Source organism: Vanellus vanellus (genome assembly GCF_965231255.1).
Source record: "Vanellus vanellus genome assembly, chromosome: 17".
Classification (NCBI taxonomy): Eukaryota; Metazoa; Chordata; class Aves; order Charadriiformes; family Charadriidae; genus Vanellus; species Vanellus vanellus.
Window position 1 is genome coordinate 5758096 of NC_138922.1, and position 24089 is coordinate 5782184.

A 24089-nucleotide genomic window follows, 5' to 3' on the forward strand; every position below is an offset into this window, starting at 1 on the left:
TTTATTTTTTTTTTTTTTTTTTTGCATCTTCTTTTGTTTCTGGAGGCTGAAATCCCCAGCATCCCCCAGCTGGTGCCCAGAGGCGGCTTTTGGAAAGCTGCGCTGGGGCAGGCGGGCAGGGGGGGAAACCCAAGGGTTGTCCTGCCCTGGATGAGGCTTGGTGTTGACAGTCTCTTCGAGAAGACAGGGTGAGCCTGAGGGTGGTGGTGACAGCGTCAGGTCCCTCCTGCAGTAATGATTTAATCTCAGCAGAGACAAGCGCCCTGCGGCGGGGAGAGCTGGGGCAGGCACGAGCGGCTGAGCACGTGAAAAGGAGAGTCGAAGGAAATTCCCCTCAAAGCTTATGTGCTGAATCGGGACGTTTGGTTTGTTGGTTGTGTGTTGGTTTTTTGGTTTTTTTTTTGTTTGTTTGGGTTTTTTTGTTTTTTTAATACAGGCTTTTAAATCAACTGTGCAACTTCTGCATCCGTAGAAAAGGCTGTGTTAGCAGCGCTGGGGTGTCCGAGTGATGCGGTGGGGAGCAAAGGCTGGTGCGCTGGGAGCTGATGGGTGGGCTGGTTAGAGGGGGCTTTGCCGTCCCCTTTGCCCTGCCCTGTTTTTCCAGCAGGAGAGGCGGCTGGAGGCTGAGCACCCGGGCTGCCTCCTGGTTTCGGGGTAGATCCCTTGAACACGCAGCTCGGGGCTGCTCTTTAGTGCTGCCCAGCACAGCTTGGCTAGCTGGGACGCTGGAGCCAGTGTGATTATACTGGGTTGTGGCTAGTGGGGAATTACCTTGGTTGTGTCTTTCCTGTAAGCCTGAAAGAGTTGTAGTAAACATTTCAAGAGGGCAATTTAATGAGGTGTAAAACCCAAGGCAGACCCTCGCTGAAGGCAGCTGGTCCCTCCTCAGGTCCAGGCTGGTCCATCTCTTTCCCATTTGCATTCCCGGAGCCCAGGAGTTGCCTAAATAAAATTGCCTAATTTTATGTGTGTGCTTGTGTTGGACCTGCCAAGCTCTCTCAGGCAGCGGCAGTGGAGCTGCAGGCACGGTCCGCCGGCCAGACCATCGCAGGATGATGCTAGGGGCGCCCGAATTACCATCCGCACAGACAGGAGCGCACAGCCCGTGGATTTCGTCAGCGATGTCTATCCACTTGTGCACCCTTCCCATCCCTGCGTGGTGGAGCTGGAGCAAAGGGGAAGCCGCCGGCGGTACTTGGTGCTGCCCCGACACCAACTGCTGTACCTTGGCATCGCTCCTGGGGGTTTCGCTGCCGTTTACCAAAGCCTTTAAAAGGAAAGGAGAATTGCGTTCCTTCTCCCTCTCCTTCCTTTCCGCCTGTCCCTCGCGTTCTCCCACGGCGCGGTGAGCTCCCGTGCTGTGTCTGTGCTGCCCGGAGGAAGCTGAGTGGGTGTGGGGCTGCGGCGCTGCCTGGGAATTGTTCTTATCAAGCTGGTTTATGTCAAAAAGGAATAATAATAATAAAAACTTTGACGGTAAGCAGGGAGATGGGGAGGTACAGCTGGTCCTGAGGCCTGACCTGCAGCTCGTGGCACTTCCTGAGCCTTTACAGGGAGTTTTCGGGTCCTTGTGCTGCGGCAGATTTTGTTGCGTGCCTGAAATGTCTCGGAGGAGCGGGGAGAAAGGACCGGGGGCTGGCGTAGGGAGCGCGAGCTGCTGGAAATGGCTCTCTGAGAAACAGGGGAGAAGTTTAAGAAAAGCAAGTTTCCTGCCATGAGCTGGTATATTTATGACTGGAAAGTTTTGGGTTGAAAAGGTCGTGAGCAGGCGGCTGAGAGAGCAGCACAGGCAGTGGCTGGAAAAGCTGCTTTCCCGGCTCACGCCCCGCTCTGCAGCAGGGACGGGAGGGTCCTGTGGGGGTCCGGTGTTCCCCTGCGATGGGAGAGGGATGGTGGGCACTGGAGGGATGAAGGATGGTACCCAAGGCAGGCGGGATGTGGGGTGTAGTGGGATTTGCACCCGTGGGGCTGCCCGAGGCGGGGTCAGCGTGGGGAGCCCAGGCTGTGCCTGCCTCCTCCCCTTGGTGTGCGGGGATGGAGCTTCCAGCCCTGCCTTGGACACCACGTGAAAATGAGACATGCACATCTGGAATTGGAGCGCATGCGCGTAGCACTGCCAGTTTATTTATTCCTGCAAATTCTCCCCAGTTAGGGGCTGCTGGGAAGTTTGCGGTAATGGAAACGGCCTCTTTCCGAGGGGGTTTGGCGTTCTGTCTGACCCTCGCCTCCCCTTTTTCCCCCCTGCAACTACTGCAGTGTGCAGGCGGTGGAAATGGGGCGCAGGTCTTCCCTTCCTCGAGGTCAAGGCACCGCAGTTTCTTCTGGAGTCAGAGGCACTCTCAGCCGCACGGGACGGCTTTGCGATGGAAACGTGCTGTGCCATGTGTGTGTTAAACTCATTAGAGGATGAGCAAGGTTTCTGAAGCCTCCTGCTTCTATTAAAACATCTGTGCTGTCACGCAATGCTGGATTTTGTGCCTGTTTTGATCTTAATATTAAAATATAGTAATTAATAATTAATTTTTAAAAAAATAATTAAAGTAATTAAGTCGGTTTTCTGCTTGGAATCCTAAACTGCACCTCCCAGTTTCTTAGGAAAGTCTGACCCGAAACTAAACGAGAAGAGCGAGGGCACGAGGCTGAGTTTGTTTTAACTGTGCGAGGTTCAGAGAGAGGCAGTTGCTGATCCTCTTTCCATTTCCTTCCCCTGCGAGCGTCCCCCGCCGTTCCATCCACAGCAGGGAGTTGTGCTTCCCTTCCCTTCCCCGGCACGGGGGGCTGCCAGCCTGCTCCGCCGGTGCGGCGGGGACCCCCCCTGCCCTCCCGGGAGCACCGGGGCGGCTGGATGTGCGCTGGGCTGGGGCTGGGGCGATGCGCTTGGCCCGGGTTTGGGACGGTGTTTCCCTTTCCAGGCTCTGGGCACACACAATAGCCGGAATTGCCGGCTCGGTGTGAAACGTCTCAAGCTGGGCTCCGGCACTGGCATGAGGTCGGTGGGGCCAGCAGCGAGCTCGTCCCGTGCGTACAGATCACCGGGTAAATGGGCAAATTGCTTGTTGGAGTTGACGAAATTCTGCGTGCATGGGAGGGTGTTGGGGGGGGGGGGGGGGCAGAGCTGTGCCCTCCCAGCCCTGTGCTCGCACGGGGGGTGCTAACGCGCGGCATCCTTCCTGCTGGCAGGCAGGTGGGGCCGGGGGCCTGGTTTGAATCCCACCTTAGCACCGGCCTAAACCCAGGGCGACTTAGTCAGTCCTCGTGGACCGTCGAAAATTTGCACATGTGAGCTGCAGGGAAGTCTTGGCTCCGTGTTCAGATCAGCAGGCTGAGAGGATGGATGTTGGTTCCCCACTTGCCCTGCTCGGTGTAACCACGTGCGATGCGTTCCCTTGTCCTGTTCGAGAGCAAGCCCGGTACCTACTCTGCGCGCTGACTTGATGGACTTAAACCTAAGATGAAGTTAAGCCTTGATCTTCTTCATAGCTGTCTCCCTGCTGTGAAGGAGAAGAGGCTGCAGGGACCTTGTGCCTGTGATTGTCCCTCCACCCGCCCAGCTCTGATGGGGCCTCTCAGCTCCAGGGTTGTCCCAGAACACTGAGTTTGCCGTTTCCCCTGTTTGTGCAGTGAGTATGTGAGAAGCTGTATGCCTGGGGACCGTCTCCTTCCCCATGTCACAGCGTAGTTCCTACGAGCAGCCGTGCCCCACCTTGAAAACAGTTTGGCTTTTTGCCCCCTTGATTTCACAGCAGTCCCTTTGTATCTCCCATCACTGGCTGTTAAAAACTTTTTCTCCTTTCCAGCTCTTATTGACCTGTTTATACCGTAACCATCTTTGGGTTTAGATTGGGGTTTTTCTGTTCCCCTGACAACGGTGATCTTTGCCCACAGCAGCTCTCCCCTGTGGCGCATCTGCGTGTGATGCTTCTAGCAGTCCCATCCCCTCTCCACCTTCATTTCTGCTCGCTCTGACTGACGCTGGGTAGCCAGGATGACTCAAGATTGAGCACTAGTGGTTTCGGCTTTGCTGTTGAAAGTATCTCATTTACCATGGTTTAAGAGTGCGCTCATTTTAATTGCACGGCGTTGGTCGCTCACAGTCACGCTGGGACCCACTGGTGCAGCGAGGTCCTTCCCGATGATGCATTTTTCGTGAGGAAAGACTTTAATAAAAGCCATTTAGGTTCTGACCTTCCGTCATTCTTATAGGTTTCATCCTATTTCTGTTATCCAGTCTTCAAAGTTACCTTTCTGTGCCCCTTTCTGTGCGGTGCCCCGGCTCTGTGTTTGCAACAGGGGCTGCGTAGCTCCGTGGCAGTAAGGGATGAGATCTGGCCACGTTTCCTTTCTCAAGAAAATTGGTTAATTATCCAGAAATCTCAAATCAGCAAACCTATTTAAAATTTTTTAAACTTTTCCCATGATCTTAGTTTCCTTGCGAAGGAAGGGAAGTGTGATGAGCACTGAAGCGTGGCCATCCTCGCTGTGTTTCCTACTCCTTTGGAAGCAGGAAGAGCCTGAAGTCTTGGGAAAGAGCCTTTTTTCATGACAATTCCTGCGTAATCAGCAGGGCTGGATCCATGCCGTCATCTACATGAAAGCATGGGCGGAGGTGATGGGAATTGCGTCTCTGGTTTTCCTTGCAGAGCCCCATGCCCAGCCGGTAATGCTGGAGCTGGGGCCGGATTCGGCACTGCTCACCACCGCAGCCACGTCTGGTCGTCTTACTCGGCAGCTCCCCATTTCTGAGTGATGGCTGTTACGCGCCTCAGTTTCCCCACCTGTAATACGGACACCCTTGCACCTCTTCCCGGTGCATTTGGAAGGAGAGGTGTGTTTTGGGCAGAAGCACAAGAACTACGAAGGTGCGGGGAGCAGAGGAGCGGAAGGGAAGGTAATTGCAACAGCCTTTTTTTTTTTTTTTTTTTTGGCTTAGAAAGAAGAGAGATGACTCGCCATTCCTCTACTTCAAAATCTGCCTTGTCCGGGTCGTTATATGTCTTTTTCTACCTGTTACCCCGCATTGGTGCTGCCCGTCTGACAACAGTGGATGGTGCAGCCAGCGCTGCCCTGTGCTTCGGCTTGAGGCGATGCTGTGGGGCTGCCGGACCGCTGCGGGTGTTGGTGTGTCGGTGTCGCGCGGTGCAAGAGCCTCCCCCCACGCACTGCACCTCCCCGGAGAGGCTGGGCAGGATGTTTCATGTGTGATCAGCAGCGAGAAAAGCTATTTGGACTCTCGATAGAAACATTAGGTGGTTAATAATGATATTTAGCTGCTCCTACATAGTACTTTTGGCCAGTAAGTCTCAAAGCATTTTATAGAAGAGGCCAGAATCGACAAAGAGTTTTGTTTCCTAATTAAAATAGGAGGAGGAAAGGGAAGATGCTGTGGATGAATTACCTGCCTTTGCGTAGGAGACAATTTAAGATTCAGGTAGCCACGATGACTCATGCCACCTAGTCTAACTGAGCCTGATGCTCATGACTGCGGCAGATCATGAGACCGATAAGAGCTGCAAGGGTTCAGAAGAACCTTGACTTGTGGGAGGAAGAAAATCTGCCTGAAAAACTGCATTCTTAGCAGCTTGCGAGGAAACCGTATGGTGCTGTTTAAAATGCGTGTGGATAGGAAAGCCCCTCTTCTGCCTTAGCCTGCCTTGATAAGGGATCTTCTAACACCAGACACCCACCATCTCCTTGGGGTTTTTTTTCTCTCTTGTGCTTTTTTTCTTCTTGAAGTGACTTTCTAGGTCTGCTCTGCGTGGTGATCCCCCCACGCCTGTGTCAGGGCAGAGGCAGTGACCAGCACCGGCCGCCTCTGGAGGAGGTTGTGAGGTTGTGCTGTCACCTGGAGAAGCCCTCGAGGTACGTCACTGCCTGGAGGGCAGGACAGCCCGGGGATGCACTGTCCAGGGGATGAGAGCCAAGGTTTCTTGCATGTGCCGGCTATCGTGGCATCAAGCTAGTTTTAGCTTGGTATCTATAACTATGTGATCAGCAGATTTCACAGACTGCCTTTTCGGGGGCAGGAAATCATTTCTAGGCCAACAAAACAACTTTGCAGGAAGTTTATTGCTCATCTGAAGAGCAGAGTGATGGCGAAGGACGAAGGGCTGGGCAGTCCGTGCCCTCGGTGGTCCGGGTTGGTAAGGAAATAAATATTTCCATTGTAATGTAATACAGCAAGGAAAGTCGTTCACTTCAAACCCTCCCGCAGCCAGTGGTTTGCAGAACAGGGGTTGTGTCTTGGGCAGCAGTTTCTGTGTAAAGTGTCCTGAAGGTCTCAGCTGACCGGGAGCTCCAGGTGAGTCCTCTGGTACAATAAAAACACTTAGTGGGACCCTTGGTTGTGTAAGCAAGGGTAGCAGCGAGCAACAGAATAGATGGGATCTGCTCTCTTTCATTTCAAAAGCGAGTTCTCTCTCCTTATTAAAATAAAAATCCAATGACAAACACTTGTGAAACGTTGGGAGAAAGGAGCACGAAAGCCAGATAAGTGACTAAGGGACCAAAGAAAATACCTGCCATGAAGGACGGAAGGAGCAGAACCTGATTAGTTTATCAAAGGGAATGTGGGTGACGTGATCCCTGTGGGAGATATTTCATCAGCAAAAGGCTCAGGGTCATAAATCTCCTTGATCTACTGGACAAGGGCAAAGCAGGGCCTGGGCCCAAGCTGCGGTTGCATGAGCAGTACGGCACACGCCTGTGCTGTGCTAACGGGGACCCCCAGAAACAAATTCCAGGGGAGGTGGCGGATTCTCCGTCCCCCTGGGATGGGTGCTCATCTGCCCAGGTTTGCCTGCCTGTTTTGAAGAAGCGTTGAGCTACACACAAGCTTTTTGGGCTCAGGAAACGGTGCTGAGTTGTTATGTGCAGTCTGGACAAGTGAATGATTTTTTTTTTTCGGTCTTACGCTCTTGTAAAGCCGTGCCTCTGACCGTGGCTGAGTCGGATAGAGGTGCGAGAAAGCCTCCAGGAGAGAGAAAGATGGGCTTATCTCCCCGGAGGAAAGCTTGCTCCTCCTCTACTAGCAGGCGCTTGGGTTCTGTGCTGCGGGGCGAGTTGTTTACATACCTTCCTGCTTTAAATATTTACTATTAGAGCTCGGGATATCCCTGCTAGTCTTCAGTTGCTGTACTTTTCCATCTTCCTCTCCCCCTCTTCAGTGCCGAAGGTGCACATGGGTGCAATATTAACCAGCTGGTTTTAATGAAAATGAACTCCTACTTATAGTCCGGATATTTTATTTCACGCTTCTTGGGGCTCTCCTCTCAGCCTGTTGATTTGCTAAACCTTTATTAGATCCAGGACGATAACATCCTCTTTGCTTAGGAAATGCAGAGTGACGCAGGGAACTGGGCCTAAACCGCACTGCCTCAAACTCTTCTGCTGAAGAGCTCTGAGCTTCTTCACCGGCTTCATGAGACCAGCAGACGTCACCGTGACACTCGCTACTTACAGTCCATCAAACAATAGGGTTTTTTCTAGTGGTTTACTACTTTTTGCATCCGCTTGACTTCAACAACAGAGTCCCCTACACACTGTCACACCAATCCCCATGTAACCTCGTTCAAAGAGTGCCACCAAACTCCCAGCAGTGGCTCTAACTCTGAATTTTACGGGGTTTGCAAGGGGGGAGATGCTGAACATCAAAAACTCTGCTCGGTCCTTCCTCAGATTGACCCTATTGCTTTTTTTTAATCTCTTTTACAATATTGATTTCTAGTTTGTTTTGCTTAGTTTATTCCCCCCCCCCCCCCCCAAACCCATTCTACAACCTTGTGATGACAGCGTCCCGGGGAGTTAAGCTTAAACAGCCTTTAGCTTAAGGTTAATCGAGGTTCTGCTCCTCCAGCAAGGGAGTCATCAACCGTTTTTAACACAGTAGCTTTCTTCTTGCTCTGTAACTAAATTAATTATTGACAGCTAAATTTTTACCTGCTTGAAATGGATTGCGGATGTGACCTGTATATGAGCACTTGAGAAGAGAGAAATAAAGCCACTTTCTTTCGAAAATCAATGCCACCCGTGGGGTTCGGCCAGCATGTGATGCTGTGCAGCGTGGCGGTCACCACCGCTCCCTGCGGAGCGTGTGTGGATGGGGGGCCGGCAGGGACCCGACATGCGGGGCGCTCAGCCCGGTGGCACAAGAGCCGCAGGTCCAGGTTCCTCAGGGAATGGTGTTCAGGCAGGGGAGCTGCTCGGGAAAGGTGTCGCCGGTGGCTTTATGGACAATGTAGCGCCTGGGGAGGCATTGCCATTTCCATATTGTGATTGCGGAGAGATGCAAAGCCCGTTCCTCCCTGCGCTGTTGTGGTATGTGGGTTTCTGACTTCGCTAGGAGTGCAAGCGCCGAGTGCTGCTGCCTGTGAAAAGGGAGGAAAACCACTGTATCTACCTTAAAATAGCATACTTGGGCCATAAAGGTGCTCAAGACTAAGCCGTTCTCGTGTTTTAAAATAATGCCTTTCCTTGGATTAAAACCTCAACCTACCACCAGTATGGAAACCCTGGAACTTCTTGAGTCTGGGAAATTGGTGCTGTTGGTTTCATTTTCTAGTTCACGTATGCTCTTGGGGAGTCTGTGGTGTTTGCAGATTTTGGAAGTGTAAAATTAAGAGTGTGACATAAGTGATGAAGCACGCACCTTCTGCAGTAACAGAGGTAGCAGTACTACTGTTTTGCATAATTTTTCTTTATGGTTCACCCAAAGTGGACCATTAATTCTTTGTTTCCTGTGGATGTGTCTGGACACATTTCAGTGGGTATCATCACTTTTAAACGACGCTACTAAAACACAGGGCGGGGAGGATAAAAAGAGGGTCAAGAGGGCAGGAGCTGAATCAACATGGGAAGGGAGAACCATCAGATAAGGAGCAGAGAGATGCACAACCCCAGCGGGCGTGGGAGGTGGCGGGAAGGCAGCGGTGCGGTGGAAGGGGCTGGCGTCGGTGGCTCTGGCCGGAGAGGAGTGAGCTGCGGCCGTGCCCAGATACACGCTTGGGTTTGCCGCAGGTTTTGCAGCCTCGGCGGTGCTTTTCCAGAGCCGGCTTGGATTGGGCAGCCATGGGTTAGCGCTGCTTTGGTTTGATTTTGAGAAATTATGGAAATAGAGGAGGCTGGGGCTGAGTCTCTCCTTGCCAAACAAGGGCAAAACTGCCAAGCAAACGGGTTTTCTGTGCTCTACAGCATCAGTGCCGTAACCCACCCGTTTCGTGCCATCCCTTCCGTGGGGCACCGTGGGGGGGTTACAGGCACCGGCACCAGCCCGGGGGGTCTCGGGCTGGGGGGAAGCGGGACAAAACTCGAGCCTACGCGATGCTGTTTGTCCCCGGGGAGGGGGAGGCAGCGCCCGGCTCCTGCGTGGTGCCCCCTTCCACCCACCCACCCACCCACTCACCCGGGGCGGTGCGGGGAGGGGGGAGCGCGGCGTGACGGGCGCGGGGAGCAGCCAGTGGGCGGCGAGGGGGCCGAGCCGGGCCGGGCTGGGCTGGGCCGGGCCGGGCGGCATGGCAGGCTGCCCGCCGGGGCGGGGGGCGGCCGCAGCCGTTCGCCCTCCGCCATTCATTCGGGCCGCGGGCGGAGGCGGCGGCGGAGGAGGAGGCGGCGGCGGCGGCGGCTGCGCGCACCCTCCCCGCAGACCCGGGGGGCAGCGCCCCGCACCCCGCCATGGCCGACCCGGCCGTCAACGCCCACCTGGAGGGCATCATCTCCGACTTCGAAGGTGGGTGGTTGGGGGGGTTAAAACGGGGGGGGGAAAAAGTAGAAGTTGCCGCTGGGCTGGGCAGCGCCGAGCCCCCCTCTTCCCCCCGCCAAGTACCGGGCTGAGACGGGGGGGGGGTCGCGGCGGAGCGGGGCTGAGCATCCCCTCGCCCCCCGGTTGTCCCCACTGCTGCCCCGGAGGCTGCCCCGGAGGGGGCTCTGCCGGGGCCCCGCCGAGGGTGGCAGCCCCTCTCCCCCCGGGTGATTAGGGCTGGAAGGAGCGGGGGGTGCCCGGGCTCCATCCCCCGGTAGCCGTCGGTGCCGCCGCCGGGCTGTGGTGTCTTTTGTTGGGAGCAGCGTTGCACCCGGGTGTTACCCACTACGGCAGGATCTTACGGGATGATTTTCCTTTCCTGCTTTTCCGAGTTGGTTTATGTAGATTTTTAGCTGGGGGAAAAAAAAAAAAAAAACCAAACCCCAACCAACCCCCCAAACCCCCATACCTAACGCAACTAAAAGTTTGTGAAATCCCGGGCACTGGCTCTTTGGTCACCGCCCAGATTTTGGATGCAGAGGCAGCCCTAGAGTAGCTGAGAAGTGGGTAACGAACCCAAGTTTTAACTGCATCCCCAGCGGGAGCTGCCCGCCCTACAAGGCTTCGCAGTCGTCCCATGGCAGAGCTCCAGTTTCCCCATAGCGTCGCCTTGCTCGCCGAAGGAGTATCTCCTCGCCATCCCCTTGGCGTGCGGACGGGGATGCCTTCTCCCCGGGCGGCTGTGGCTCTTGCCCAGCGTGTTGGCTTTTTCAGGCAAGAAAATAACACTTAGCGGCAAAATGTGCCGCTGCTAAATGGGTACAGGAGTTAAGAGGGGTGGGGGGGGGTTCGTCTGAAGCAGGCGTTGAGAGATCGGCTCTGGGGGAGCTCATCTTCCCGAGCGGTGTTTTGGAAGAGCAGCTCCGTCCCTACGCACTCTCGCGTCCTGGCAGCGACCCAAACTGAGCTTTGTGCAGCGGTTTCTAGAGAGAAAAAAAAAAAAAAAAAGAAAAGAAAAAAAAAAAAAACCAACAAAAACCCCAAGAAATAGCGGAGATCTGGGGGCCATGGTGAAAGCTTCTCTGGGGGCTGCGTGTGTATAGCTATAGGCTGAGCTGACTTCACCGCCTCCTGGTGAATCCAGCCGTGCCTTCGGGAAGGAGCACGGTGGTGTTTTTCCTGCTGGGAAGCCGAGGAAGCTGAGAGCACCAGGGTTCCTCTTCCAGGTCAGGCAGGAAACGGGTGGCAGAGCTGGGGTCTCTGCAGCCCTCCTCGTAAGGTTTAGCCACCTCCATGTCCTCTTTTTCCAGCCCCTGGCCTTTCCAGGGGCTTTTTCCTGAGCTAAAGTTGGGGGCGGAGGGCTTAGCAGGAGGCTGAGGGGAAGTCACGTCCCGTAGGAAGATCGGGACTAAGGAGAGTTGGGACGCAGAGAACAACCCGAATACAGCATTGGTTTGGCACTCGGGGTTCAACGGCGCCTTTGTAACTGTCCTTCGGGGACTCATGAGCTTCCCCACCGCAGGGCTCCCGAGCACTGATGTAATTACAGCCTTTCCCCTCGCCCGCCCCGACTGCATTTAAATCTCTGAAGAATGAGTAATTCCCTACTTGGATATGATAAAGGCTCTGCTGTGAGCCCCCGGGGCTGCCTGTTCGGGCTCTGTGTGCTCCTTTGGTGGCACCCAGCCGCTCCGCAGTGCGATTTTTTTTTTTTTTTTTTTTTTTTTTTTTTCAGTCCATGGGGAGCTTTATAGTTCTGCCTGTGCGGAGGGAGAGGTTGGGGAAAGCTCTGGGCATCCGCAGCCAAAAGGTCTGGCCTTGCCCTTGAGCAGGGATCCGGGCTACTGTTTCACAATTTAATTAGTTTTCTGGGTTGCATAGCAGCTTTCCAAGAAGGAGGCAATTAATATCTAGCCTGTAGGGCAGGAGATGCAGCGTTCGTGCCTGCTGGGTGGGTATCTCAGCCCCGGGCAGCCCGTAGCCAAGCAGGAAAGATCAGCCAAAAATACCACGGAGCAGAAACACCAGATCACCCGGCAGCCAGAGCCCTCTTTGTTCTTGCCGGTCACACGCTGCCTGCCCTCCCGAATCACCCTGGTTGTTCCTGCCTGCTTTCCTCCTAGCATCCATCCCTCCCCGGCGTAGGACCAACAGGTTTCTTGTACCTGCAGGCAGTCGCAGGCTCGGCTGCGGGCTGCTGGCAGGGGAGCTGCCAGCCTCGGTGAGCCCGAGGGGGATGCACGGGCGTTTTGGGAGGGGGAAGAAGTACGAGATACACAGTGGAGTACGGGATACTCCATTCCAGTCTAGCTTCCAAATCAGTGAGACGTGAGAGGCAAATGCAGCGCAGCAGAGTGCGTTCTTGCCTATGCCCCATGATGCGACGGGGATGGTCGCATCCAGGCAGCGGTGCATGTGTCCACCTCGCGCCGAGCCAGCAGGTCCTGCGGGGAGGGTGCTAATCCCACAAGATCTTCCTCATCTCTGATAGGGGAGAGTATTCTTAGGTCTGTGGTTTGCTAAGATTTACAGAGCGTAATAGTTCTGCCCCTGGGTTTATAGATTCTGGCAGGTTTTGGGAAGCGTGGCTGGTTCAGCCGCGGTTGCGGCAGTGCTGCCCAACCTCACCTCTGCCTCGGAGGGGGCTGTGGCTTGCTGAGCTCCCCGGAGTCTCGGACACGGACCCCTGAGCGGCGAGGAAGGGAACCTGTAGCAGTAAATCGACCTGGGTGGTGGTGGGATGTTCTGCGGGGCGTTAACGTTGCGTAAACCCCAAACCATGCCGGTCCTGTTAGGGTTGGGTGATACGGGAGCATCAGTGTCTGCGATGTTTGACTGCGGAGAGGGGCGGGTGCTCCCGCTCGTAGCTTTGGTTGGTTGTGATGATGCCCAAAGATAACTCCACAACGTGGTACCCGTCTTCCTGCTAAGGATTTAAAGCCCTGTGCACGCATCATCTGCTGCCTGGTAGTAAGAGAGGAGAGATCTGCTCCGGCCCCTCTTCCCGGGGGGATGTGGCTGCTGCCGAGCGGTGTCCCAGGGGTAACCCAGCCACGTTTTTGCTGGCAATCGCTGGTGGCGGAGCTGGCAGCAGTGATGCTGAGCGCTCCTTGCCTTTGCCAATGCTGTCAGTCAACACCAGATTCGTTTCCTCCTAATGCTGAAACACAAAATGTCATAGCGGGTGGAAGCTGCGAATGATGGTAAATGCCGAGTGGGGCTGTGTGGAGCAGCGGGGGGGGGGTGCGGAGGGGTTCAACCTGATGTCCGGAGCTAGAGCCTGGTGGGGACATGCGCATGCAGCTTCGTTCTGGCAGAAACCACACGACGCCCTTCGCTGATGGTCGTTAATCCCTGATTTACCCGTTGCCTGTAGCCCAGCTCCCCCGGGGAGCGCGTCTCGCTGGCGGGGGAGCCTCGGCAGGGCTCGGGTCGGGGCGGTCGTGCGCTGCGTGGTGCTGGGCACCGAGGGCAGGGAGCCTCCGGCCCTGCGGGACGCCTCAGCGCTGATAGGAAGGTTCATCTGTTTATTTTCTCTTATCTTTTTCTTCCCCGCTATTGGACACTTTCCCCACTGGCCTATACTTCTCGCACCATCCAAGACACAGCGTTTCAGCCAAAGGCTTTGTCTCAACGAGGTACTGAGTTGTGCTAAGTTACGTCGTGGTTTTAAGGGCCGTTAAAGACAAAAAAACCTCAGCCAGGTTGTTTTCAGGAGGGGGCCGCATCAGAAATAAGCTTTTCCTTGTGTACGAATCTCGTGGGCTCGTCCTTAAAATTTACTTGAGCAAATGCCCGGGATGTCTCTGGGACACGTGGCCGTGGTGCGTCCCTCGGGCTGCTGGGGACTGGCGTGCCTGCTGCCTGCTGCCGTGGGGAGCAGCTGCTGCCCATCCGCGTGCTGCGGATGCTGGGACTCAGCCCCGCTGCTAATATTAGCAGGAACGCGCCAGAGGGATGGTCGCGATGTTATGTGGGTGATGTGGTTTGAATTCAATATGGTGAAAAGCCGCGGGGGAGGGGATGCGCTGCGTGTTTGCGTAAGCGTCTCCCGTGGATTCAGGGTCTCTCCGGTGAGCCCTGCCATGGGTCTTCAGGATGAGCGCTCTCCTGGGCTTACTTGCACGGGACTGGAAGTCTGGGTCTGTGACTAACGGTCCCACGTGTGCGGAGGTTCAATGCCTGGAAAAGGAAATGCAAAAAAGATCTCTCAGATTATATCTTGGATCATCTCAACCTTAGGAGCAAAGCAAAGCTCCCGAACGTCAATTGTTGGATTTCCTGGGCTGTCCTACGAAGTTGTACTGTGACTCGGCTCTTCGGGTGCTCTTCGCCACCAGCTCAGCGTGGGTAGAGCCAATGCTGCTCTCCCAGCTGGTGGACGGAGCGTGCTGCTCCGAGGCAGCTGGTCATCTTTGATAGCCTCAAAGACAAACTTTACAGCCACTTCAGAGAGTTTTCTGTCTTTTCCACTCCTATCTACATTTCTGAATCTGAGACAAAAGGATGGGACGGATGGGAGTTTTCTGCCAAATCAGCCTGTGGTGGGAGAGGCAGGAGAAGGCAGGAGTTGTCTCTTCCCCAGCAGAAGTTGTATCTTCTCCAGCAGAGCTGTCCTTTTACGTGTAGAGTGGAAAAATCGCATCTGCCTGGTTACTGCAGTGGTGACCTGCAGTTGTGGGTGGTTGGATTTTTTTTTTTTCTCCCCCCATGTATATTTAGTTCCTTGGGAATAAAAAGGTTGTGAGGGAGTGGGAAAAGGAAGAACAGGACATGGATCTGTCCGTCCACGTGAGCTGGGCTCTGGGGATAGCCTCTGGCCCCGGTTAGGATGTAGGATCATCCAAAGGTCGTTGTTTATAGTCATCTTATGCAAGGAGGGCTGGGCTGCATGTCCCTGGGGACGGGCAACCACTGCAGCATGGAGCAGAGTGTCCTTGGCTCTGCGTCAGCGTGGAGGGTTTCCAGTGTTGGCTGGTACAGGTCACCTCTTGCTGCCCATTTGAGACCCGTCTTGGCCAAAGCGAGCACAGCGATGCGCTAATCATAAAGAAACCTTTTAAAAGCGGCTGGATGGGAAGGGACGGAGAGAGGATGAGTCTTTCCACCAGGGCCAGGGCAGCTACTTTGGCTGTGCAAGTGTACCGCTGGTGCCTGGAGATAAGTCAAGGTTTTGGAGTGCCTATGCCATACTGGCTCTTCCAAGCACTCAGCAGTGTCTGGGATCTTGGTAGCATCTTTCCCTCAGTAAGAAGCTCACCTAAAACATAATAATTCTCCAGCTTTACTCTTTGCCTGTTGGTGGTTTCTGGCAGTGGAGTGAGTAGGAAGCACCTCTAGAACACCTTGGGTCATGTCTAATACGTTTGAGTGACCATGTCTGCATCTCTCGGTCAATGGCTGCCAGCAAACCTGCTGCTCATTGAGCGTCCTGGCACCTCCGGGTGTCCTGTGGCCACATAGTCTGGGTGCTGGTTTATTTTCTGTTTTGCAGCTCTTCCTTGCAGGGAGCTGCTCAGCCCGTTTTCCCGGGAGCCAGGACCCAGACAGCAGCTGCAAAAGCCTGGACTGGGACTTGTCATAAATCCAAAGGCAATAATGGAGACTTCAGAGCCCATAATCACTCCAGATATTCATGTTTCGAACTCTGATATTTGATATTTAAGGCGATGACTTTCTGCAGGACCATTATGCCAGCTCTTTCCCTCTCCCTCCCTCCTGCTGCAGTGAGCTCTGGCACCTTCTTGGTCTTTAGAGGTGGGACGTGGAGGCAACAAGCCAAGTGACCTTAAATCCTGGTTCAGCTCGTTTGAAGCCTGTAAAATGAGTCAACGGGTCTGAGTCCAGTTTCTGATGGAGATGTGACTGTTTGGTGGGGGTCAGGGTCCATCAGGGGAACTCTTCGTGGGATAGGGGTGGGCTCTCAAGCCCTTCAGCATGGAGCTAGAGTTGTGTCCTGGCCACCTTTCATTTCATTTCATACCTGCAGGGTTTCGGTTGGTCCTGGTACCTCTCTCTCTGCTTTACTCATGGAGGCATCAGCAGTTTGCACCCACTGCCGCGCCGCTGCAGGAGAGCCCTCCTCGCTCCCTTCCCTGGTGCTCAGATGGGGCTGGTGAGGAGCACCCCGTGGGAAATGAAGGGGTTTATTGCTACCTTCAACTTATTCTGACAAGCTGCCCCCAGATGAACGAGAACTCTTATCTCCTGCTGGCTGGCTGCGACTCGGGCTTTTACCGTGATTGCTTTTGTGGGGTTGCTGGATGGAGCTCAGCACTTGGCGTTCCTGGGGACACCTTCGGAGCGGTGACCCAGGTGCTGGGTCTGTCCAAGCTGCCTCTTGGCTTGTTTGCATGCTGAGGGGCGAGACATCACGGGGGTCAGGGCTCTCTCTTCCTCTGCATCCTCCCAGCACTGCAGCAGATGCCCTGTTGCTGGCACCCGAGTTGGGGTACCAGCCTGTTGCCTGGGTGTAGGGACCGCCAACGTCCCGTGGATTGCAGGGCAGGGGGACACTGTGACCGCATCGGTCTGTGCCGCCATCCTTCCAGCAGCAGAGGTGGCAGGTTGAGTAAGCATCACAAAATTGTGTGGCCCTCTTGTTCCTGGTGAGTTGGGTGGTGGCCAGCTTGTCCCAGCCCTGGGAGTCACGGCAGGGGTTAGCGGTGAGGGCATCGGCACGCAGCATCACGCCGGCACTGGTTTAAGAGGGAAGGAGCTTGACGAGGACTGGGGTTGGGACTCCCGTCTGTCTTTCATCTGGTTATTGGAAGCGCAAATGTAGGGAAATGCAAAAAGGATGGATTTTTATAGTTGTTTTTTTTTTTTTTTAAGTGTGTTTAGTTTGGCAGGGAGGAGAAAGGAGGAGTGGTCTGCTCTCTGCCAGCCTGTGGGATGTGTGGACAACTGCTGGCATTGCTCTGCTGGCTGTCCCCTCCAACGGAGACGCCCGAGCTGGCTGCAGTGGCACCAGCAGTCAGTGGGGGGCACAGGCAGGGCTAGTGGGAGCACAGGCAGGGCTAGCGTGGGGCACAGGGAGCGCTGTGGGCCTGAATGGCTCCCGGCTCCCTCCTTGAGCCACTTTTACTAATTTACCCTTTTCTGTAGCTTTTTAACCGGCGTGTTGTGACACCACCTATCAGAGCATCTGCTCAAGCTGAGACTTAATCACTTCATGATTTAATCACCGGGTCCCCGAGGCTGGTCGCCCACCTGAGTCGCTCTGGAGGTGCTGTGAGTGGAGTCGTGACTCCTGGGGACGGTGTCTGGGTGCTCGTGGCTTCCTACACCCATAGGCGGAGGGGCTGCGTTTGCTCTTCGCCCTCTCCAGCTCTGGCGCCCACCAAGCCAGCCCCAAAGCCGGTAGCACAGGGCGGTCCGGGGTCTGCAAGACCATCTATATCATATTTTTGCCTTCCGGGTAATGATTTTATGGCGTTTTAGAAATTTTAGTGAACCAACCAAATACCAAACCCAATCTGTAGTCCCCTGGGAGATGCAGAGATTTATTTCTCTCCTTCCTCCCCCCCCATTATGAAAGGAAACTGGAGCCCAGACTGAAGGCAAAAGCTGCAGAGAGCCAGTAATGCAATCTGCTGGGCTGGATACCCTGTATTTTATGTAATTTTCTGTACAAGTATGAAATTAATATAAGGGATGTAAAATATACTGGTCTGATCTGGAAGCATTTTGCTGAGGGTCAGTGGTTATATAAACCAAAGTGTAATGGAGAATCAAAGCTAAAACCTCTCTAGAACTGCATTATAGGGACTGGAAAGCTGGGATTTTGAATTAATCTGAGTGTGGATTTTAGTTTTTTTTTTTTTCTATTCTTAGTCCTGACTTTGCTTTTGCGTGTTCGTTTCTGGTAAATGAGGGGTTTGCTGTGTCGGTCTCAGGCTTTGTAGCTTACTGCGTGTGAGCGAAATGCTGCTTGAAAAGCTTTGGTTAATGTCAGAGTCCTGAACTTGCATTTATCCCCAAATTTCCTCCGTAACTCAGCTCACGGTGCCGTTTGCACAGTTCAGCAAGGCACTGCGTTATTGACAGCACGTTGCCAGCGTCGTCTTCTACATGCAATTTGCGTCTGACCACGCAACCTATTGCAACTTCTTTTGAATGTGGTTTGTAAAGTCAGAAAAATTATTTATTAGTGCATAAACCATTCGTAACCTGATATGGATGGCGTGAGGGTCATGCTGCAACAGCAGATTGTCGCTATGTTTCTATCTATGTATTTATGTGTACGTGTTGCAAGAAGGTTGGTTTATTGGTAAAAGAAAGGTGTGAAACCTCACGGTGTAAGCACAGAGAGGGGCTACAGCAACCCTGACTGCTCGTGTCTCTTACGTGAGATGCCTGGTAGCTTTGGGAAAGGTGCTTTTAAAGTCTCCTGCCTTCGTTTCTCTAGATGAAGAGGAGATCTGAATTTCTCGACCTGCTTTGGATCACAGAATGCCAGAAAGGTCAGGGCTGGAAGGGCCCTCGGGAGCTCCCCCAGTGCCACCCCCCGCCAGAGCAGGGGCACCTCCAGCAGTGGCACAGGACACCTCCAGGCGGGTTTGGAATGGCTCCAGAGGGGGAGACTCCCCCCCCTCTCTGGACAGCTGTGCCAGTGCTCTGCCGCCCGCACAGGAGAGAAGTCCCTCCTCAGGTTGAGATGGAACTTCCTATGGTCCAGTTTGTGCCCATTCCCTCTTGTGCTGTCACTGGGCACCACTGGAAAAAGCCTGTTCCCATCCCCCGGCACCCTCCCTTGAAGGATTTATAAGCATTGATAAGATCCCCCCTCAGTCTTATCTTCTCCAGACTAAAAAACCCCAATTCCCTCAGCCGTTCCTCATAAGAGAGATGCTCCAGTCCCCTCATCATCTCTGTAGCCCTTTGCTGGACCCTCTCCGGCAGTTCCCTGTCCTTCTGGAACTGGGGAGCCCAGAAGCTGTTACTGTTCTGGCAGAGCCCCGCCAGCGTGTGTAGCATCACTTGCTGCCCGCGCTGCCAGTGAATTTCCTATCTCAGCCACGTGGTTTTGACCCCACAGAGGGCCTTGATGCACTTGGGAGCACCGTGTTGTTGTGGGTGGGATAGAGATGTCCTGCTCTGGTCCTGCAGCAGGGCTGCAGCTCCCTTCCCCTTCCACTGTGGGACCTTTAGGTTTAATATACACTGTATATACACCCTATAGATACATGACACCCTATAGATACATGAAGAACACCCTACTTGTCCCTGTAGCCGAGCCTTTAGTTCACTAAAACGCATCCATCTCTGTTACGGATGGTGGCAGCTATTCAACAGCATCACGGCCGTTGGGTTTGGAGAAACCAAACTGAGGTGGCCCTGTTGTGACGTGGGCAAACACGCTCCTTGCACTCGAGCGGGGCCAGAAAACCGCCGTGAGCATCCTGCTGCCTGGTGACAGGGGTCTGGGAAGCTTTAAGGGCCGTGAGCGGTTAATGCTGCATTGGGTTTCCAAGGGCTCCTTGAAAGATGAGACCTGCAGCCTCCCCCTCTTTCCTTCCCGGGAACAGGAGGTGACCATCTGGTAGCAGTTTAGAGAAAGTCAGCGCTCTCAAACGGTACCATTGTATCGTGTGAAATAACGGGGCGCCTGGCTGCCCTACTCCCATAAGGCTCTTATGTGTCCAAAAACCCAAGAAAAGCTTTCCGTGCTTAAGCAAGCAAGCAAACGTAACCCCTGGGTTACTGAAACCACTTGAGGGGCAGAGGATGTTTAATGGGAAGCAGTTGGGCACTGCGGCCACGGCAGAGCCGGAGGCTCCGGTTGCGAAGCGGGTCCCGGAGGAGCCAGCATCCCTCGCTGTTTATTTTGGTCTCCTCCTGAGCTCTGTGCATAGAGGTTTCCTTGTACAAAGCATCCCCTCGACTGTTACTTGGGGTATTCTGTTTAAAAAGGGAAGAAAGAAGGAGCAGATGTTCCTTCGTTGACCCACCAGGGTGCTCAGAGCCAGGATGCGGAGCGGGGATGAGCCACGGTGTAACTCCAGTGCTTCCCACCAGGAGATGTGGAGCCCTTGGGCAGCAGCCAGAGCCCTTCACGGCATCTGGGTGTCCTTGGCTTGGCGGGGACCCCCAAGGAGGGACTCAGCTTCTGGGAGAGGAGCGTGTAGATAGGAGGCCCCGGCCGTGCCACTTGCTTGTGACTTCTTGGGAAAAATCTTGGCTGTCATATGAGCTACTGGGATTTGAACCAGACCTCTGCCCCCTCTTCCCAATCTGCCAGATCCCTAAAGAGCAGCTTTAACTGGTGGCGTGTGACCTGCTTGTGCCTGGCCGGGGGGGTTGACCGGGAGGACGCAGCGGCCGCGCCGAGCAGACATCCCCAGCGCCGTGGCACAGAATGGAAGGACACAGAAATATCTAACCGTTTCTCAGGCCCTGGGCTTGCCTGGGGAGCGTTCAGGCTGGGGATAAAGACATATATATATATATATTTTTTTTTTTTTTTGCCCCAAAGCGCCTGCCGGGCAGGGACCACGTTTGGGTCAGGATTTTGGGTTTGCGGGAGCGGCTGCCGTTGCGCGCGGCCGGCGGAGCTGCCTGCAGCAGGTCCGTCTCGGAAAGCCCGCGCCTTCCCCGTCTGCCGGGATTAATAGCAGTGGTTTTTAAAGCCGGCCTTGCCTGGCTGGCCCTGCCGAGCGGGGCCGCAGCTCGGCGATGCTGAGCCAAACGCCGCTACCTCGAGAGCTTTGCAAAGGTCTGGTCCCCAAAGGGCCACCGCAGCGAGGGGCTCCCAGCCCAGGGACGATGGCTTGCAGGCAGAGGCTGGCAGGGGTGGGGGTTGCATCTTAAAAGGAAGTGCTTGGAAACCTCATTTTAGGGGATTTTGGGCTTTCCGTGCTGTGGGAGGGGAACTGCTCCACTCAGTGATGGCGGACGGAGCTGGAGCTGCCCGAATTGGTGTGGAATTGGTTAAAAGGAAGCGGATGGTAACAGCGGTTTGTGCTGACGCCCCGCGGCACAGGCACCTCCAGAGGAAGAGGAGGAAGGGCGATGCTCGGCACCTCGCCTCTCCCTGCCAGCTGCCTCCGACACCCGCCAGCGGATCGGATGCTGCTGGTGGGGCTGGGGAAGCCCTGCTCGCGCCGAAAATCCCCTGGAAAATATAGTGGGGCTAACCCCGCAGGGCGGCCATCCCAGACCCTGCCTGGGACAGGGACACCTTGGTCCAGGGTGTCAGGGACACGTGGACCCGGAGCCCTCCCCCTCCCTCCGAGGACCCGGAGCATTACCCACGACTGCTGGCGTGGGACCCCGGCACCGCGCGGAGGCAGCGGGACGCGAGGCCCCGTGGCGCTGCCGTGCCTTCGGCTCCTGTTGGCGTAAGGAATACGCCAGCTTCCCCGCAGGAAGCCGGGAGGAGGGTCAGCTGGAGCAGAGGGTGTTTACTTTCCTTTCTTGGCTCTGGGCAGGACAGGCTATTTTTAAGCTTTTTCTCTTTTTTCGAGAGTTGTTTTGCTTCCTGAGGTCCTTTTCTCTCCTCTGTGCGAGGAGCAGGAGAGAGGCGATGCGGAGCAGGGGAGCCGCAGCCGCGCTGAGGGCCAGCGTCGCTGGAGGTGGCCATCCCTGAGGGTCACGCTCATGGCAGCGGGTCTCTGTCTCGAAGGTGGAAACACAAAACCTGTGGGTCACAGTCCTTCTCTTTTCTTATGCATGGGGTGTTTGACCTTCTCCAGGTCCCGCTGGACTCAGGGCAGTGGCCAAATGTGTCGGCGGGACAAGCTGGGTACCAAAATCCCTGTGCAACCAGAGGCACGAGATGGAAATCCCATCCCGTAGAGCGCCATGGGTGGGAAAACTCTTGGGTTGTTCCCAGGCAAATCAGTGACACCCTTGGGGAGGGAATGCCTCTGGGACCTGGGAGTCCTCCTGACTTTGCTGTCAGAAACTGTGCTGAGCCATTTCCAACCCTCTTTTGGGTTGATGGTTCCTTGCGCAGCCCCTCCATACCCCCTCGCTGCCCCTCGGGGCCACAGCGCCGGCATGGGAGGCTTTATTTGGATGGCTGGAGTCTCCTGCGGCTGTAATCATGGTTTTGCAGCTCTTCCTGAGGCTTTTTGAACCCCCTTGTGTCTGGGTTTTGACCTTTTTTCTCTTTTTTGCAGCAAGGCCCAGAGAGACCTGGAGGAAAGCCGTGTATGGGTGTTGTATTCAGTCCAGCCCTTCAATAAGCGCGGGGGATGGCTGGGCTCCAGAAGGTCCGGTGGTGTCGGGCAGGTTGATCCCCGGCTTGGGGCACTTTGAGGGGTTTGAGGTCAAAAGATAGGGCCATACGCAGCAGCTCCAGCATTGCCATCGGGTGCCCCACCACCCGGTCACTGATGCCACCATTTCTCTTGGCAGTAGCGAGTGGCAGGGGGACTCAAAGGAGCTGAGATGCTGGAAGTGGTTCATGCAATAAACCTTGGAGGTCAGTGGGGCTGTTTGTATCCAGAGCTCGTTACCGGGTCAGAACGAAATCCCTAAACCACTTGGTATTGAGAAACTTCCAAGGGAATGTTCATTAAGGAAGGACGCTCGCCAGCGTTTCCTTTGCTATCGGGTTCCTTGAGAGCGTTTACTTTCAAACTATTCCTCCAGACACATCTGTCATGAGGTTATTAGGCTGCTTTGTCGAAGGGAATACAACAAGGCTGAGCTGGCTGGAGGAGTGACGAGCAGGTTTAAAAGCCTGACGTGGATAAAACTGAGGTCCCGTCCATCGGGGCTGGCAGCGCCTGGCCGGGCCGTGTCCTCCACTGCTGTCCCCTGCCCGGCGTTGCTCGAGGCCGGGGAAAGGCTCCCCGTTGCGTCGTCCCTTCCGCTCCCTTTGTTTTTCTGCAAAATGCAAACTGGGCTTGACTGGTGCATTGTTTAAAACTTGGAATTCTGGGGGAAAAAAAATAAAAAATAGCGAAAACATTACTTTCTGGATTAAGGGCGGGCGTGATGGGAGAAGGAAAACAATAGAAAAATCTGTGCTGGAGAGTCTGAGCTCCAGCTCAGTTTTGGAGACCTGAGAGTTGTGGACATGTCAGAACAGCTCTCAAGTGTGGGACTTTTTTGGGATTAATTGTTCTGGGGGGTGCTGAGGACTGAGACGTAGACACAGTGCGCGAGACGTGCTGAGCACAGGCCGGGGAGCAGAGATGGCTGCAGGGAGCATCTCGCCTCTGTGAGCCAGTGCTGACATGGCTGGGAGGGCTCTGCGGGATGCAGATAGAATACAGGAAAAACATCTTTATTTTTTCTTTACTGCCTCCTTCTACCAACGTCTGAATATTTTTGAGACGCGGGACAGACCATTTGGTCACCAAGTGCCCTTCGCGGGGCCCTTCCTGGGTTTTACGTGGTGGATGTTGTGTGTTGTGCTTTGGCGCTTTCCTCTCTTCACAGCCGTACAGCGGTCGCGGTGCTGTTTCTGTCAGGTTAAGTCGCCCTGTGCATCCCTCCCTGCCCACGCCAGCCGCGTCCCCCTCCCCGGGAGCCCATCCCAGGCACGTGTCGCTTTTCGGCAGTTCCCATGCTGGGGTCTGAACCACAACCGGGGGGACGTGGCTGCGTGTCTGTGCCCATGTCCATCTGTCCCCATGCATGGAGGGGCTCCTGGAAGGGGTTTTTGCCGGGTCACTAACACGGAGCATCCTGGGGAGGGTCCCGGTCCCAGCCTCTGCAGTGCCCGTTCTGGCTGGTTGTGCAGCCTGGCGTTCATATTTAACATGTTTTGGGTATTCCCCCCCAAAAAAAAAAGGGAAAGCAGCCTAAAGCCTGTATCCTTGTCTGACATGTGAGCCCCAGCTCCGAGGGTCTCACTTCCCTCACCGTCTCCTTTTAGGACCCCTTGGAGCTGCTGCCACAGACGGACGGGGCCACGGTTGTCCCCGGCCCCTGCTGCCCAGGACGGTGGTGGCCGCGTCTCCTGCCTGCCCTGCCTGGCACGGGGGACGGCGAGTGACAGTATCTGCGTTTGCAATGTGCTGGTGGGGCAGAGCCGCGGCACCCAGCTCGTCCCGCCGGCGGCACCCAGCCCAGCCAGATGTGTCCAAGGGATGGAGGGTCCTCAGGTCCTCAGACCCCCTGGCCCTGCCCCGGGGGGTCGGAGTAGCCCTGTAGAGCAGAGAAGGTGCTTCCCACGTGGTGGCTCTTCTCCAGCTCCACCTCAGGGGTGGGTGGACATCCCAGGATGGGGGAAGGCTGTGCTCCAGTCTCTCCCCCCAGCTCCTGGTGCCCTGCGTGAGCTCAAGCCCGGGTTTTTAAAGGCTAAATCTCCCTGATATCATCCTGTTGATGTAAAGGATGGTGGACTCGTTACTGATGCTTGTGCTGGTCGTTAGCAGCATGGCTGTCATCATGCAGA

At 55.1% G+C, this 24089-nt stretch overlaps 1 protein-coding gene across 1 annotated transcript in view; it reads left to right on the top strand.

The window, feature by feature from the left end:
- Window positions 1-9581: 9581 nt before the first annotated feature.
- SEPTIN9 (septin 9) overlaps window positions 9582-24089 on the top strand; it is an 86249-nt gene continuing 71741 nt past the window's right edge. The window contains exon 1 of the mRNA XM_082491996.1: window positions 9582-9721. Coding sequence (XP_082348122.1) covers window positions 9667-9721 — 55 coding nt within the window. The 5' untranslated portion in view covers window positions 9582-9666. The remainder of the gene's footprint in view (window positions 9722-24089) is intronic.